Source organism: Ochlerotatus camptorhynchus, unplaced genomic scaffold (assembly GCF_037179485.1).
Source record: "Ochlerotatus camptorhynchus isolate MF236.1 unplaced genomic scaffold, CSIRO-AGI_Acam_v1.1 ptg000203l, whole genome shotgun sequence".
NCBI classification, from domain to species: Eukaryota; Metazoa; Arthropoda; class Insecta; order Diptera; family Culicidae; genus Ochlerotatus; species Ochlerotatus camptorhynchus.
Genome location: NW_027040693.1, coordinates 5,225,544 through 5,239,234, shown reverse-complemented (window position 1 = coordinate 5,239,234; position 13,691 = coordinate 5,225,544). Strand labels below are relative to the sequence as shown.

The 13,691-nt window shown below is 46.5% G+C and overlaps 1 protein-coding gene across 1 annotated transcript; it reads left to right on the top strand.

Annotated features, from left to right (window-relative positions):
• The first annotated feature begins 8,566 nt into the window (after nt 1–8,566).
• LOC135702932 (uncharacterized protein K02A2.6-like) lies at nt 8,567–12,886 on the top strand. The gene has a single exon (XM_065223986.1). It carries the CDS (start codon nt 8,567–8,569, stop codon nt 12,884–12,886), a length of 4,320 nt encoding a protein of 1,439 aa, XP_065080058.1.
• The last annotated feature ends 805 nt before the right edge of the window (nt 12,887–13,691 follow it).

Below are 13,691 nucleotides of genomic sequence, written 5' to 3'. Positions count from 1 at the left end.
GTTGTTATCCGACGTCACCAATGATCCGAGGTACACAAATTCATCCACCACCTCGAACTCATCTCCGCCGATTGTCACGCTTCTGCATATGCGAGCCTTATCCCGCTCGGTTCCTCCAGCTAACAGATACTTTGTCTTCGACGTATTCACCTTTAATCCAACCTTCTCTGCTTCACGTTTCAGCTTGGTGTATTGCTCCGCCACGTTCTTCCGACAATGTCCACGTCTTCAGCGAAGCAGATGAACTGGCTGGACTTATTGAAGATCGTGCCCCGCACATTTCATTACACCTTCTAGCGCAATGTTGAACAGGAGGCAGGAAATACCATCGCCTTGTCGAAGTCCTGTGCGAGTTTCAAACGAGTCCGATAACGCACCCGATATCTTCACGCAGCACTGTACACCATCCATCATCTTCCCGGGAAAACCGTTCTCGTCCATAATCTTCCATAGCTCTTCACGGTCAATAGTATCATAAGCGGCCTTGAAATCGATAAATAGGTGGTGCGTAGGAACTTGATCTGCCGCAACGTAAAGATTTGGTCCGAAGTCGATCGCCCGTCCACAAACCGCTCGATAGTTCTCACATTCTACTTTGTCGCCTTTTTTATATACTGGGCATATTACTCCCTCTTTCCACTCCTCCGGTAGCTTTTCTGTATCCCAGATCCTAACTATCAGTCGGTGCAGACAAGTGGCCAACTTATCCGGGCCCATATTGATAAGTTCCGCTCCGATACCATCTTTCCCGGCTGCTTTGTTGTTCTTAAACTGTCGGATAGCATCCTTAACTTCACCTATCGTGGGAGCTGGCATGTCCCCCTCATCCGCTGTACCGACAAACAGGGATGCCATTCTCCCCAGTGTAAGCAGGGTGATGAGTTGACGAGACACCTCGCACTATGACAAAAGTAAACTCACCCGAGAGATTTTTATTATGTTTTCACTTTCTACCGCTTCTCCCACTTCGCAAACAAATACAGTTTCTGACGTTCGCACCTCCACCAGTCCAACACACCGGAGCGTATGAGTGATCACTATAGTGAGCACCGAAGAGAGTTCGTTTGCTTCACCGGGGAGAATCACCCCAGTAGTGTGCGGTGAAGATTTTGGTTGTTAGTTTTTGCATACAAATATTTTTTAAAGATTACTTTTTCTATTAACGTACAGTATGTAGTCAATTAATTTAAAATTTGGTAAAATAATAATGTACACATTTTGGAACTGCGAATACGGGAAGTGCATCAGCGCATCATTATTGAAATTTGCTTTAGTTTAGTCGACAGACAAACATGGGACAGAGATCGATTAGGATCACAGCGGGAGTTCCACAAGGCTCCATCCTTGGTCCAACGCTCTGGAACGGGATGCTCAACGGCGTGCTAACGCTAAAGCTGAGTTGAGATCGTTGGATTTGCGGACGACGTCGTCTTGACGGTAACAGGCGGAAGAGGTGGAAGTGTTGGCGACCGAGGTGATCGACATGATTAGTAACTGGATGCAAGGAGCGAAGCTGCAGTTAGCCCACCACAAAACGGAAGTGCTATTGGCCAGTTACTGTAAAGCGGTAAAGCAGGCAGATATCACCGTCAGGGGCACGCCATAACCTCAAAGCGTGTGTTGAAATACCTGGGAGTGATGATCGATGACCGGCTAAACTTCAACAGCCACGTCAAATATACCTGTGAGAAGGCTGTATACGTTGATGTTTTCACTCACTAACGTAAAGTTCTGCCGGAATCTTCGGAGAAACAATAACACCTTTACGCTGCCATCTTTCTCACGGAAGTGAGTGTATAAACAGACGAACAGTGAACAGTCAACTCTCTCACTCTCTTGTGCTGTGTCTAACAATCTCTCCAGTGGTGCCAGGATAAATCTCCGAGGAGACAAGCAGAGATTCACCCCAGAGAATGATATCTCTCGCACCCGAGTGATTCTCCCCAGAGAATTTTCAACCCCGCAACGAAGCCATTCCTCCTGCCGCCTTGGTCCTCCGCCTCTGCGCCGTTCAGATGTTTATCGTAGTGCTGCTTCCACCTTTCAATCACCTCACGTTCGTCCGTTAGAGTTTCTTGTAGAACTTACAACGATACAGCTGCTCCATTTCTTCGCACTCCAGCTCTTCCAGGCGGCGCTTCTTATCCCGGAAAAGATGGGTTTTCTGTCTTCGCTTCTGTTTATATAGCTCCACATTATGACGGGTTCCTTGCTGCAGCATCGCCGCCCGGGCTGCACTCTTCTCGTCCAAAACCGTCCGACACTCTTCGTCGAACCAATCGTTCCGTCGATTCCGCTCCACGAACTCAACGGCGCCTTCAGCAGCGCTGTTAGTTGATGCTTTCACGTTGCTCCAGCAGTCCTCAAGAGGGGCTTCGGTGAGCTCTCCCTCATCCGGCAACGCTGAGTGGTCCTAATCGAAATTTGCGCCCCGATAGGTCCTGACGTCGATTATGTCCGAGAAGTGTCTTCCGTAGATCAAAACGTGGTTGATTTGCGATTCTGTCTGCTGCGGTGATCTCCAGGTGTACCGATATGGGAGGCTATGCTGGAAGTATGTAGGTACTACGTATGGCCATGTTCTTGCGGCGAAATCGATGAGTCTAAGGCCGTTGGCGTTCGTTAGCTGGTAAGCGCTGAACTTTCCTATAACCGGTCCGAATTCCTACTCCTGGCCGACCTGAGCGTTAAGGTCTCCGATGACGATTTTGACGTCATGGCTTGGGCAGCTGTCGTATTCCCGTTCCAGCTGCGCGTAAAAAGCGTCTTTATCGTCATCGTCACTTGCTAAGTGGTTATGCTGACATAACGGCCTTTGATCCTCAACTTGCACATTCTGCTATCGATTGGCCACCACCCAATCACGCGCTTCTGCATTTCGCCCATCGCGATGAAAGCTGTACCCAGCTCATGTGTATTGCCGCAGCTCTGGTAGATGGTTTAACCATCCCTATACGTATGTACCGACGGTCCCTTCCAGCAAACCTCCTGCAGCGCTACGATGTCGAACTTGCAGACCCTCAATAAATCGGAAAGAATGCGGGTACTTCCCAAGAAATTGTGAGACTAGCAGTTTCATGTTCCGAGTTTCCAATCGTTAGTCCGTTTCCGTTACTTGGGTCTATGACGATTGTTCCGGTCCGTATTTACATTGCTTGCCTTCTGTACTTTTGTTCTTTTTACGGCTGGCTTGTAGGGCCTGCACCAACCCCCATTGTCTCGCCGGGGGACCATCGTGCACAGCACTGTTTAGAGTCCCACGCTGACGCCGTTTTGAGCCGCACCTCCATGGTGAACAGACGCACGAAGACTGCACTCTCCGGAGAGAGGAGTCCCCCCCCCCGCTTCTTGTCAGCATACGACCAAGGTCCCACCGGGGTTGGTTACCCGATCTTCCCTATGGTTACTCGTACCCCAGCCGGCACCGCGGGAAGGTAGGGATAGGAGTTACTGGACAAGAGGCTAAGGACCGCTAGTGGGGTCTATTTTATGCCTGAAGATACGCAAATTATCTAATGGTTCGCATTGTCCAACCGTTTACCAGCCAAAAAAACACACCAATTAATCGTAAATCATATTCAGCTGAATTTCGTTCGTTGAACTATCTTTAAGTGGGCTCCGTTTTAGTTGGGCTCCCGTTAGATGGGCTGTAGCCTACCTAAATCGAAGTCAAACATCATTTCTGACAGTGTTGATTCATTTTGTTTAATTTGTTTAGTTTGTTTTTGTTTTTCTTCATCGGATTTGACATGTCTAAATGAAGCCTGATGGGGAAAAGCCTAGAAAAGGCGTAAAAACCCCATATCTTTTCGAAATACATCAATCACAATAATACAATACAATTACAACGAACATTAATCAAGTCTATAGCATAAAAAAATTATCCTCCTATGGCATAGCTCCATGATTCAGGTAGAAGTCCTCGTCCTTCTCAGGAGTCTGCGTTGAATACGGTGACGAAAGGTTTCCGCTGCACAGTTAAAGTCGAAAAACTCATAAAACTCGTTGAAACGCCCAGACATGAACCGTATTGGGTCGTGCAAGCTGTAGTTCGCAGCACGAGGTCCAAGATGCAGGAAACTCCTCGACCGAAGAACTCGTTCGGGTGCGTAGATTTCGAATTCAGCCAAGATTCCTGGAGAGTCGATATCACCAATAAGTAATTTCGCTGCGAACACGGCCTGACTAATCGTCCGCCTATGTTCTAGTGTTTCAAGACCCAGGAGTTGACAACGATCTTCGTACGGCGGAAGGTTCACAGGGTCATTCCAAGGAAGGTGACGAAAGGCATACCGAACAAATTTCCTTTGAACAGATTCAATCCTCGCTATCCAAACTGCTTGATACGGGCACCATACTACCCAACAAACAATTTTAGCTGCAATTCAGCTTATACAGCCAAAAACTACCTGCATAAGACAAATTTTGGCTGTATAAGCTAGTTTGGAGCTAAAATTGTTAGTTGGGTACCGAGCTGAACTCCAAGATCGATCGCACTAGAGAGCAGTATAGAGCTTTTAGACAAGCAGGATCGCGAAACTCGTCAGCGATCTTGAAAAAGAACCCGAGTTGCCTGTTAGCTTTCGCAACGATGCCCGAGTAATGAAGCTTGAATGTTAAGACGCAGTCCAGCGTGATTCCTAGGTCACGAACATTGTCCACACGTTGCAGAAGTTGGTGATTTATCGTATATAGTTTCTTGAGCACCACTCTTCGCAAGTATCGATTATGTGCTGAAGCCGCAAGCAATCGGCGAAACTACGAACAATCACATAGATCTTCACATCATCCGCGTAGAACGATCGGCAACCAGTTGGGAGGATCAGTCCGGCATCATTCACAAAAATCGAGAATAGCACTGGTTCTAAGTTGCTACCTTGAGGAACACCGGAGCTGTTTGTAAAATAGCCCGATTGCTCTGATCCGATTCTAACACAAAGCTCCCGATTGGTCAGATAGGACTTGAATCAACGAGTTAAACCCGAGGATACACCGAGTTTTTCAAGTTTAGCTACATAGCAGTATGGAGTGGTCAACCCGGTCGAATGCAGCCTTAAGATCTGTATATACAACGTCCACCTGCGCACCGTGTTGATCAGGAGAAATGTAATTTCTGCAGCTAGAGAATAACGAAAACTTTAGAGCAGGCACTGAGTGATGTGATCCCTCGGTAATTTTCGACGTTTCTCTTGTCTCCTTTCTTGTAGATCGGGAACATGAATGACGATTTCCAACGCGTAGGAAACTCTCCCTGCTGTAATGAAATATTGAACAGCTTCGAAAGTGGTGTTGTAAGCTCTGAACAGCATCGCTTCAGGCTGCTTGAGGGGATCCCGTCAGGGCTAGCAGCATTAGAAAATTTCAGCTTCTTGATGGCGAATTCGACCGAGGTAATCGAAAAATTGAAAGCATCACTGAGAGTGTCCCTTACCGCTTCAGCAACTTGGTACAACGAAGCCGTAGTGTCATTGAAAATGCTTTTGAAATGTTCTGTCAGAAGATTACATTTCTCAAGGGAATTGCTGGCGATTCTATCACCCAGGTGAATTTCGATTTGTAGCACCTCCTCGTTTCGTTTGGTATTCACGAATGACCAGAACTGCTTTGGATTAAGCCGTAAATTAGCCTGCGCACGCCTTGTGTAGCTCTTGTAAAGAATGCGGTTATATGTGCGATATTCGTTGCTCGCTGTTGAAAATAATCGTTTGGTGAATGGGTTACGAATACGACAGTATTTACGGAGGGTCTTCGATCTCAGACGCTTCAAATTCCGTAGTCGAGCATTGGACCGAATCAGTTCGGCCAACGACCTCAGCGAAGTAGTTGACGGCTTCATCAATAGATTAACACGTGTCAAGGAACTGCCAATCTGCCTGGGCAAGCGAGTGACTCAGCGCGACGAAATCTGCTCTACGAAAGTCGAGCTCATGTACATCAACAGGGGGTTATCGTAGCAAACAGGAACAGATAGGTTGATGGAAACTTCCAACGCAGAATGATTGGTATCGATGCCAATCAAAGGCTCTGGGGCTTCTAGGATAGAACATTCCAGTCCTGCAGCTTCGTTCGCCAGAACGAGATCAAGCAGCCGAGAGTTGCTATTCAGTATCGAGTTGATTTGCGTTAAGCCATGCAGGTGGAAACAGAAGCGAAGAACATCAATGCTAGGAAGATCGTTTGCAGAAACGTTCCATGAGAGCCCAGACTGATTGTAGTCACCAAATACCAGAGCTAGGTCGTTTTGTTCTAGTCGAGAGAACACGGTACCAATCGAACTGATGTGGTTTGCAATGCTGCTCGAATCAGATTTCCGGTCTGGAGGTAGATACATAGCGCCAATACTTATTGATCTACGAGGCGTTGTTATTTTGACCCACAGCTGCTCTAGAGAAGTGCAAACTGGAGCAGGATCGATGCAGGAGCTTTGGCGTTTGGATACCGCAATCACGCGATTTGGTTCTATTCTGGTGGTTGAGGTCGTATCGAAATACCGTTCTGGTAATACACCAACAGGCGGTCGAACGAAATCGGTTGGAGGTCTGCAGAATGATCGATCAGCCGAAACGAGCATGGTGGTACTCTGGAACACAGAGACGGATCAGGAGAAGAACTGTTTTCAACAAACGCATACTTGCCTGATGTAGAAGGTTGGAAGACTCCTTCACCATTCTCAACCACAGGGCCAGAACGACTACGATGACAGGAATCAGCAAGCGGGACTGGGTTGAGTGGCTCAGGGGCTTCCTTGAGGCAGCAGGCAGCGCGTTCTGGTCTGGGATGTTCCAAAACGTGGCGAGCAAGATCCGGTGCAGTGCTGTATGTCCCATCGGTGATGTAGGATTTGAAGCCATCGGAGTATGACGTTTCAGTCAAACCAGCCGGTTGTTGCTCTTGAGGCGGTGAGACGCTGGAAGCAACGGGCGAATCAGGAGCGGAACTGGTGATGACACGAACATACTTGCCTTGAGTTGCGGGTTGGAAGACCCCTTCTCCAAGCCCACACACAGGTCCAGGACGACTGCAGGACGATGACTGGAATGACTCGACTGTGGCGGGAGAAGAAGGGGCTTCCGTAGTGCCAACTTAAATGCGTCCCAGAGTTCTTAGGCGACCGGTAGGTGACTGATGATTGATAACTGATAATGCGCTGGAACCAATGAACGAATCAGGAGTGGTACTGGTCGAGAAACAGGTGATACTTGCCTGACGTAACAGACTGGAAGACCACCTTTTCAACTCACACACAGGGCCGGGACGACTGAAGAACGCTGGCACGAATGGCTCCTTTGTGGTGAGAGAATTGGTGGCTTCCATGGTGCTAGCATCGGTGCGTCCCAGAATGATTTTTAACTTCACTATGTCTGGTCCATTGTTGGGGTGTCCGTTTTGGGTGTTTGCGTATTTGAATCCAGTTTTGCCAGCTTCGTTGGGTGTTGAGATTTTTGCGCACCAAAATTTTCGAACTCGCGGAACATGATGATTTTCGAGGGGCTCATGGGTGAACAAGACTTAGTATCCAATTGCTCAAGGATTGTGATGATAATAATCAATCGGTGTATCCCTCAACCCATTTTCAGCTTGACAGCTCAGCCCAACAAACGAAAGACTTTCACTAAGTGCACGGCAAGAAAAAAATACTCAAAATTAAGTTAAAAAAAACTCAACGTTGGGTTCTATCATTTGAGGTCCGCCGTTGAGTAAATCAGAAAAGCGGCGTTGGTTAAAATTTACTCAACTATTGAGTAATAATAAATAAACTCAAATATAAGTTTATTTTAATTGAGGTTGCTCTTATGCGACTTTAACCATTTCATTTTCACAAGCGTTGATAGACGAGTGGTCAACACACAGGCCCCGTAATCTCAACGTCCATGGTTCGGTTCCAGCCTGCTCAGTTTTATTATTTTTTTGTCAACTTCAGGATTACTCAAAATTGAGTTTTCTTATTTAACTTAATTTTACCTAGCCCCACGGAAGCCACGTGATGAGTGAAAGGAACTCAATTTTGGGTACTTTTTTCTTACCGTGTGGGCTATGGTTTAGCCCAACGAGCGAAAGTTGTCTGTAATCATATACAGTGCGCAAAACAGTCAGGTTCATTGAGTCATTTTGATATGAATATGAACTGCCATCTGACTCGTGAGAGTCTGAATGATTGAGAGGTAAACGAGTCACTGATAGCCGAGCACTCAATCAGTAGCTCTGTTGCATTACTTGAACATCCCTACAGAGTATGTGCACCCCTTCTGGGTTGTCATTCATTCTCTTGCCTCTCACTTCATTCATGCTTTTGTTGATTCATTCATAACTCTACTGCGTATCGAAGAGTACAGTTCGCTAGTGAATAAAGAGACTATTGGAGTGTTACTAAACTAAATCTAGTGTGTTTTATTAAAATAGAACATGGTGTCAGAAGTTACCGTGTGCTTCAAGTGAAAATTCGCGTCATTATCGAAATCGCGAATCGGAAATCGGTCCGGGGAAAATCGTTCTCAAGTCGCGTCGTGTCAGCGGCCATTTTGTATTTTTCGGTCGGGATCGGGAGTGAAGAGTGATTCGCTTAAAAATGGATGCAAATCAAATGAAAATGTTGTTGGAGCAACAAATGCAGATGTTTACGAAGATGATGGAGGGAATGCAAGCGACGCAGAATCAGGCTCAAGCGATGCAGCGGCCAAGTGCGTCGAATGTGCAGGTTCCGCAACCATCGCCGCTAGCAGTGGAAGGCGACATGCAGGAAAACATGGATTTTTTTGAGAAAAGCTGGAAAGACTACGCTAAGGCCATTGGTATGGATCGGTGGCCGCCAGAAGAAAACCCACAGAAGGTAAGCTTCTTGCTGTCGGTCATAGGAGAGCCGGCAAGGAAAAAATACTTCAACTTCGAGTTGACAGCAGCGGAAGGTGCAGATCCGGAGGCCACATTGGCCGCCATACGAGAGAAGGTTGTTGCGAAGAGGAATGTCATAGTGGACCGGCTCGACTTTTTCTCTACGACACAGCAGACTCGAGAATCAATCGACGATTATGCCTCTCGTCTCAAGACTCTGGCAAAAATGGCTAAACTCGGAGTGCTAGAGACGGACCTTATCGCATATAAGGTGGTCACGTCCAACAAGTGGCCAAGTATGCGATCAAAAATGTTAAGCATTGCAGACATAACATTGACGAAAGCGATAGACATGTGTCGAGCGGAGGAGATCACGACTAAGCGGTCCCAGGAACTTTCAGTTTTCTATCCGGAAGTAGAGGTGAACAAAGTCGCGAAAGCTAAGTTCCGTTCCAAGCCTCAATCACAGCGGTGCAAGTTCTGCGGAGACCGTCATGACTTCTCTAAAGGTTCCTGTCCCGCTCTTGGTAAGCGGTGCCATAGGTGCAACGGAAGGAACCATTTCGGAAAGGTATGCAAGGCCAGCAACAGATTCCAGAACAGGAAGTCTCGTAAGGTGAAGGAGGTGAAGGACGAAAGCACTGATTCGGAGGAGCAAGCACTTTCTTGCAATGAAGGTTCATCGGAAGCAAGCGAGGACGAATACGAAATCGGCAAGATTTTCGATAATTCATCGAAAGGAGGTGGCGTGATGGCTGAGTTGGATCTCAACTTTGATAACAAGTGGAAGTCAGTGATTTGCGAAGTGGACACCGGAGCTAATACCAGCCTGATTGGCCATAATTGGTTGGTCAAACTCACAGGAGAGGAAACCCCGCAGATGATGCCGTCGACGTACAAGCTCCAAAGCTTCGGTGGGAATCCCATCAAAGTGCTTGGGGAAGTGAAGATACCGTGCCGTCGGATGAAGCGTCGATACCGATTGGTTCTGCAAGTTGTGGACGTGGACCATTGCCCCCTACTGTCGGCAAAGGCATCACGTGTTCTGGGCTTCGTCAAGTTCTGCAAATCGGTCACATTCGGTAAGTCTGATGAAGCAAATTCGCCAAACTTGTTGAATGTTCACAGGATCGAAGCGGAGAAGATTATCCAAGGCCACAAAGGAATCTTTTCTGGTTACGGAAAATTTGAAGGTCAAGTATCGTTGGAGGTAGACCATTCTGTTACACCTTCAATCCAACCTCCTCGTCGTGTTCCGATCGCCCTGAGAAGCAAGTTGAAGAACGAATTGGAATCATTGGAGAAGGAGGGAATGATCGTGAAGGAAGCCAGGCATACCGATTGGGTCAGCAACATTGTGATTGTGCAACGGGGTGACCCGGAATCTTCAAGCATCAGAATCTGTCTTGATCCTATTCCACTCAACAAGGCGCTGAAGAGACCGAACCTACAGTTTGCTACACTGGATGAAATTCTTCCTGAGCTGGGCAAGGCGAAGGTGTTTTCTACTGCGGACGCCAAGAAAGGGTTTTGGCACGTAGAGCTCGACGAACCCAGCAGCAAGCTTACAACATTTTGGACTCCTTTCGGTCGGTATCGTTGGACTAGGCTGCCTTTTGGTATCGCATCAGCTCCTGAAATCTTCCAGACGAAGCTGCAGGAGGTTATCCAGGGTCTCGAAGGAGTCGAATGTTTGGCAGACGATTTGCTGATATTTGGAGTTGGGGAAACTTTGCAAGAAGCGCTCATTAACCACAACAGATGCTTGAAGAATCTTCTAATTCGCCTGGAAGAGCACAACGTAAAACTGAACAAAACGAAGCTCAAGCTCTGCCAAACGTCTGTGAAATTCTTCGGACATGTCCTGTCAAGCAAAGGTCTTCTACCAGATGAGTCGAAGGTTGCTACGATCCAAAATTTTCCTACACCTCTCAACCGGAAGGAAATACACCGTTTTATTGGAATGGTGAACTATTTGGGCAGATTTATTCCAAATCTTAGCAGCAACCTGACAAACCTTCGTAAGCTGATTTCAGATGAAGTTCCCTGGCGCTGGACGAATATTGAGGTGGAAGAGTTCAACCGAGTAAAGGGCTTGGTTGCAGACGTTGGAACCTTGCAGTACTATAACCCAAGAAAACCATTGACCATTGAATGCGATGCAAGTTGCTTTGGATTGGGAGTTGCTGTCTACCAGGATGAAGGAATAATAGGCTATGCCTCAAGGACGTTGACTGCGACTGAACGAAACTACGCGCAGATTGAGAAGGAGCTGTTGGCGATTCTGTTTGCGTGTGTTCGTTTCGACCAACTTGTGGTTGGAAATCCGAAAACGATTGTGAAGACCGATCATAAGCCCTTGATCAGCATTTTCCGGAAGCCTTTGTTGTCTGCTCCAAGAAGATTGCAACATATGCTGCTCAACCTACAACGTTACAATTTGGTAATTGAGTTCGTCACAGGAAAGGAAAATGTTGTGGCTGATGCGCTATCCCGTGCACCGTTCGATGACAAGGCAGTGAAAGACGAATATAACAAGATGCACATTTACAAAGTGTTTGATGATGTCGAAGGGTTGGAGCTTACGAAGTTTCTTAACATATCGGACAGTTGCCTGAACGAGATCATGGATGAAACGGTGAGGGATCCTTGTATGCAGAGCATCATCACTTTTGTTCAGCAAGGTTGGCCTGGAACGGCTGATAAAGTACCAGATGGACTCCGTGTGTATTTCGGGTATCGGGATGAGATATCAGTACAGGATGGAATCGTTTTTCGACATGATCGCATTCTTGTTCCACATGCTTTGCGAAGAGAGATGATCGAAAAGTGTCACGTTAGTCACAATGGGAGTGAAGCGACTCTCAAGTTGGCTAGAGCAAACCTGTTTTGGCCAGGCATGAGCAGTCAAATCAAGGATGTCGTGAAAGGTTGTCCGGTTTGCGCAAAATTTGCTTCGTCGCAGCCGAATCCACCCATGATGAGTCATCAAATTCCCCTGTATCCGTTCCAGTTGATCTCGATGGATGTTTTCTTCAGTGAGTTCCGTGGTCGCAATCAGAAGTTCCTGGTCACCGTCGACCACTATTCAGATTTCTTTGAGGTGGATATCCTAAAGGATCTGACACCGGAATCGGTTATAGCAGCTTGCAGTAGAAATTTCGCTCGACATGGAAAACCACAAACCTTGTTGACCGACAATGGAACGAACTTCCTCAACCAGAAAATGAGGAAGTTTGCAACGGAATGGGACATCAAACACATCACTTCGGCTCCTCATCATCAGCAGGCTAACGGGAAATCGGAGGCAGCCGTGAAGATTGCAAAGCGCTTACTGAAGAAATCGGAGGAAACCGGAACGGACTTCTGGTATGCACTTTTGCATTGGAGGAACATCCCGAATAAGATTGGCTCTAGTCCTGCTGCTCGTTTGTTTTCTCGTTCTACACGTTGTGGAATACCAACATCCGGGGCGAATCTTATGCCGAAAGTTGTCGAACATGTTCCTGAAGCAATCGAGGAGAACAGAAGGAAGATTAAATTGAATTACGACAGAAAAACAAGAAACCTACCTGACCTACAGACTGGATCACCCGTTTATGTGCAGATGAATCCGGAAATTTCAAAACAGTGGACGCCGGGAACCGTTGCCAATCGCCTCAGTGATCGGTCTTACACCGTGAATGTGAATGGCAGCAACTATCGTCGGAGTTTGATTCACTTGAAGCCGCGTAAGGAACCCGAATCGTCGGCAGAAAATTTAACAACAAACACAGTTCCAAAGCCATCGGAGGGAGAAAACGAAGAAGAAAATTGCAGTTATCCAGTTGACAGTTCTCAATCAGTTCTCACCCAGAATTCTCACAACAAGTCACCAGCTCAGGCAGTGGTGCCAGTTTCGACTTCGCCGATTCTACCGATCGCAGCGCCTCGTATGTGTCAGTCACCGAAGCCTAAGGAGAATTTGAATTCAGCATCCAGTTCCATCAACAGTCGTCCGAAACGGGTGTCTCGTATTCCAGAGAAGCTGATGGACTATGTTATTGAGTACAAGTGATGTTTTGTTGAAACAGGGAGGATGTTGCATTACTTGAACATCCCTACAGAGTATGTGCACCCCTTCTGGGTTGTCATTCATTCTCTTGCCTCTCACTTCATTCATGCTTTTGTTGATTCATTCATAACTCTACTGCGTATCGAAGAGTACAGTTCGCTAGTGAATAAAGAGACTATTGGAGTGTTACTAAACTAAATCTAGTGTGTTTTATTAAAATAGAACAGCTCAGTCAACACGGTTATTCTGCCGTGATGGTACCCAATATTGGTTTTCGATGACTGAGCGTACATTTTCTATGGAAAAATGACTCAATTACATGCTGTGTGAGCGAAGGCAAGCGGTGTGCGTCGCCTGCTCGTGAGTGACTGAATGTTTTTGTTGGCTCTTTCATTGCCTCGTCCTTTACCGTTTGGGACAAACGGTCTGCACAGAGCAATGGATTGAATAGTGCAGTGCTTTCACACTCAGCCTAGGCAGTCAATAATTTTAAGCTCTGATCATATATCGAATTATCGTAAAGCAGCCGAGAACAATGAAGAGAGTAGAGTTACAATGCTTTGAGCTTTTATGAAAATGAAATAACTTGACGTTACCTGCTTACTGCAAACATTAACATAAAGCTAATAATAATTGGATCGTGAAAAATAATGCTTCAAAGATACTGTTTTTTCAGTGATTATAGATTGTTGTGAAATGTAATAATAAGGAACACTTCCTAAAAACTTTAACCATTCCTTCGATTATATGTGGGTCATTTGAAAATTGTCAGCAATTTGACAGATCGATGATCATAAATCTTTGAAAT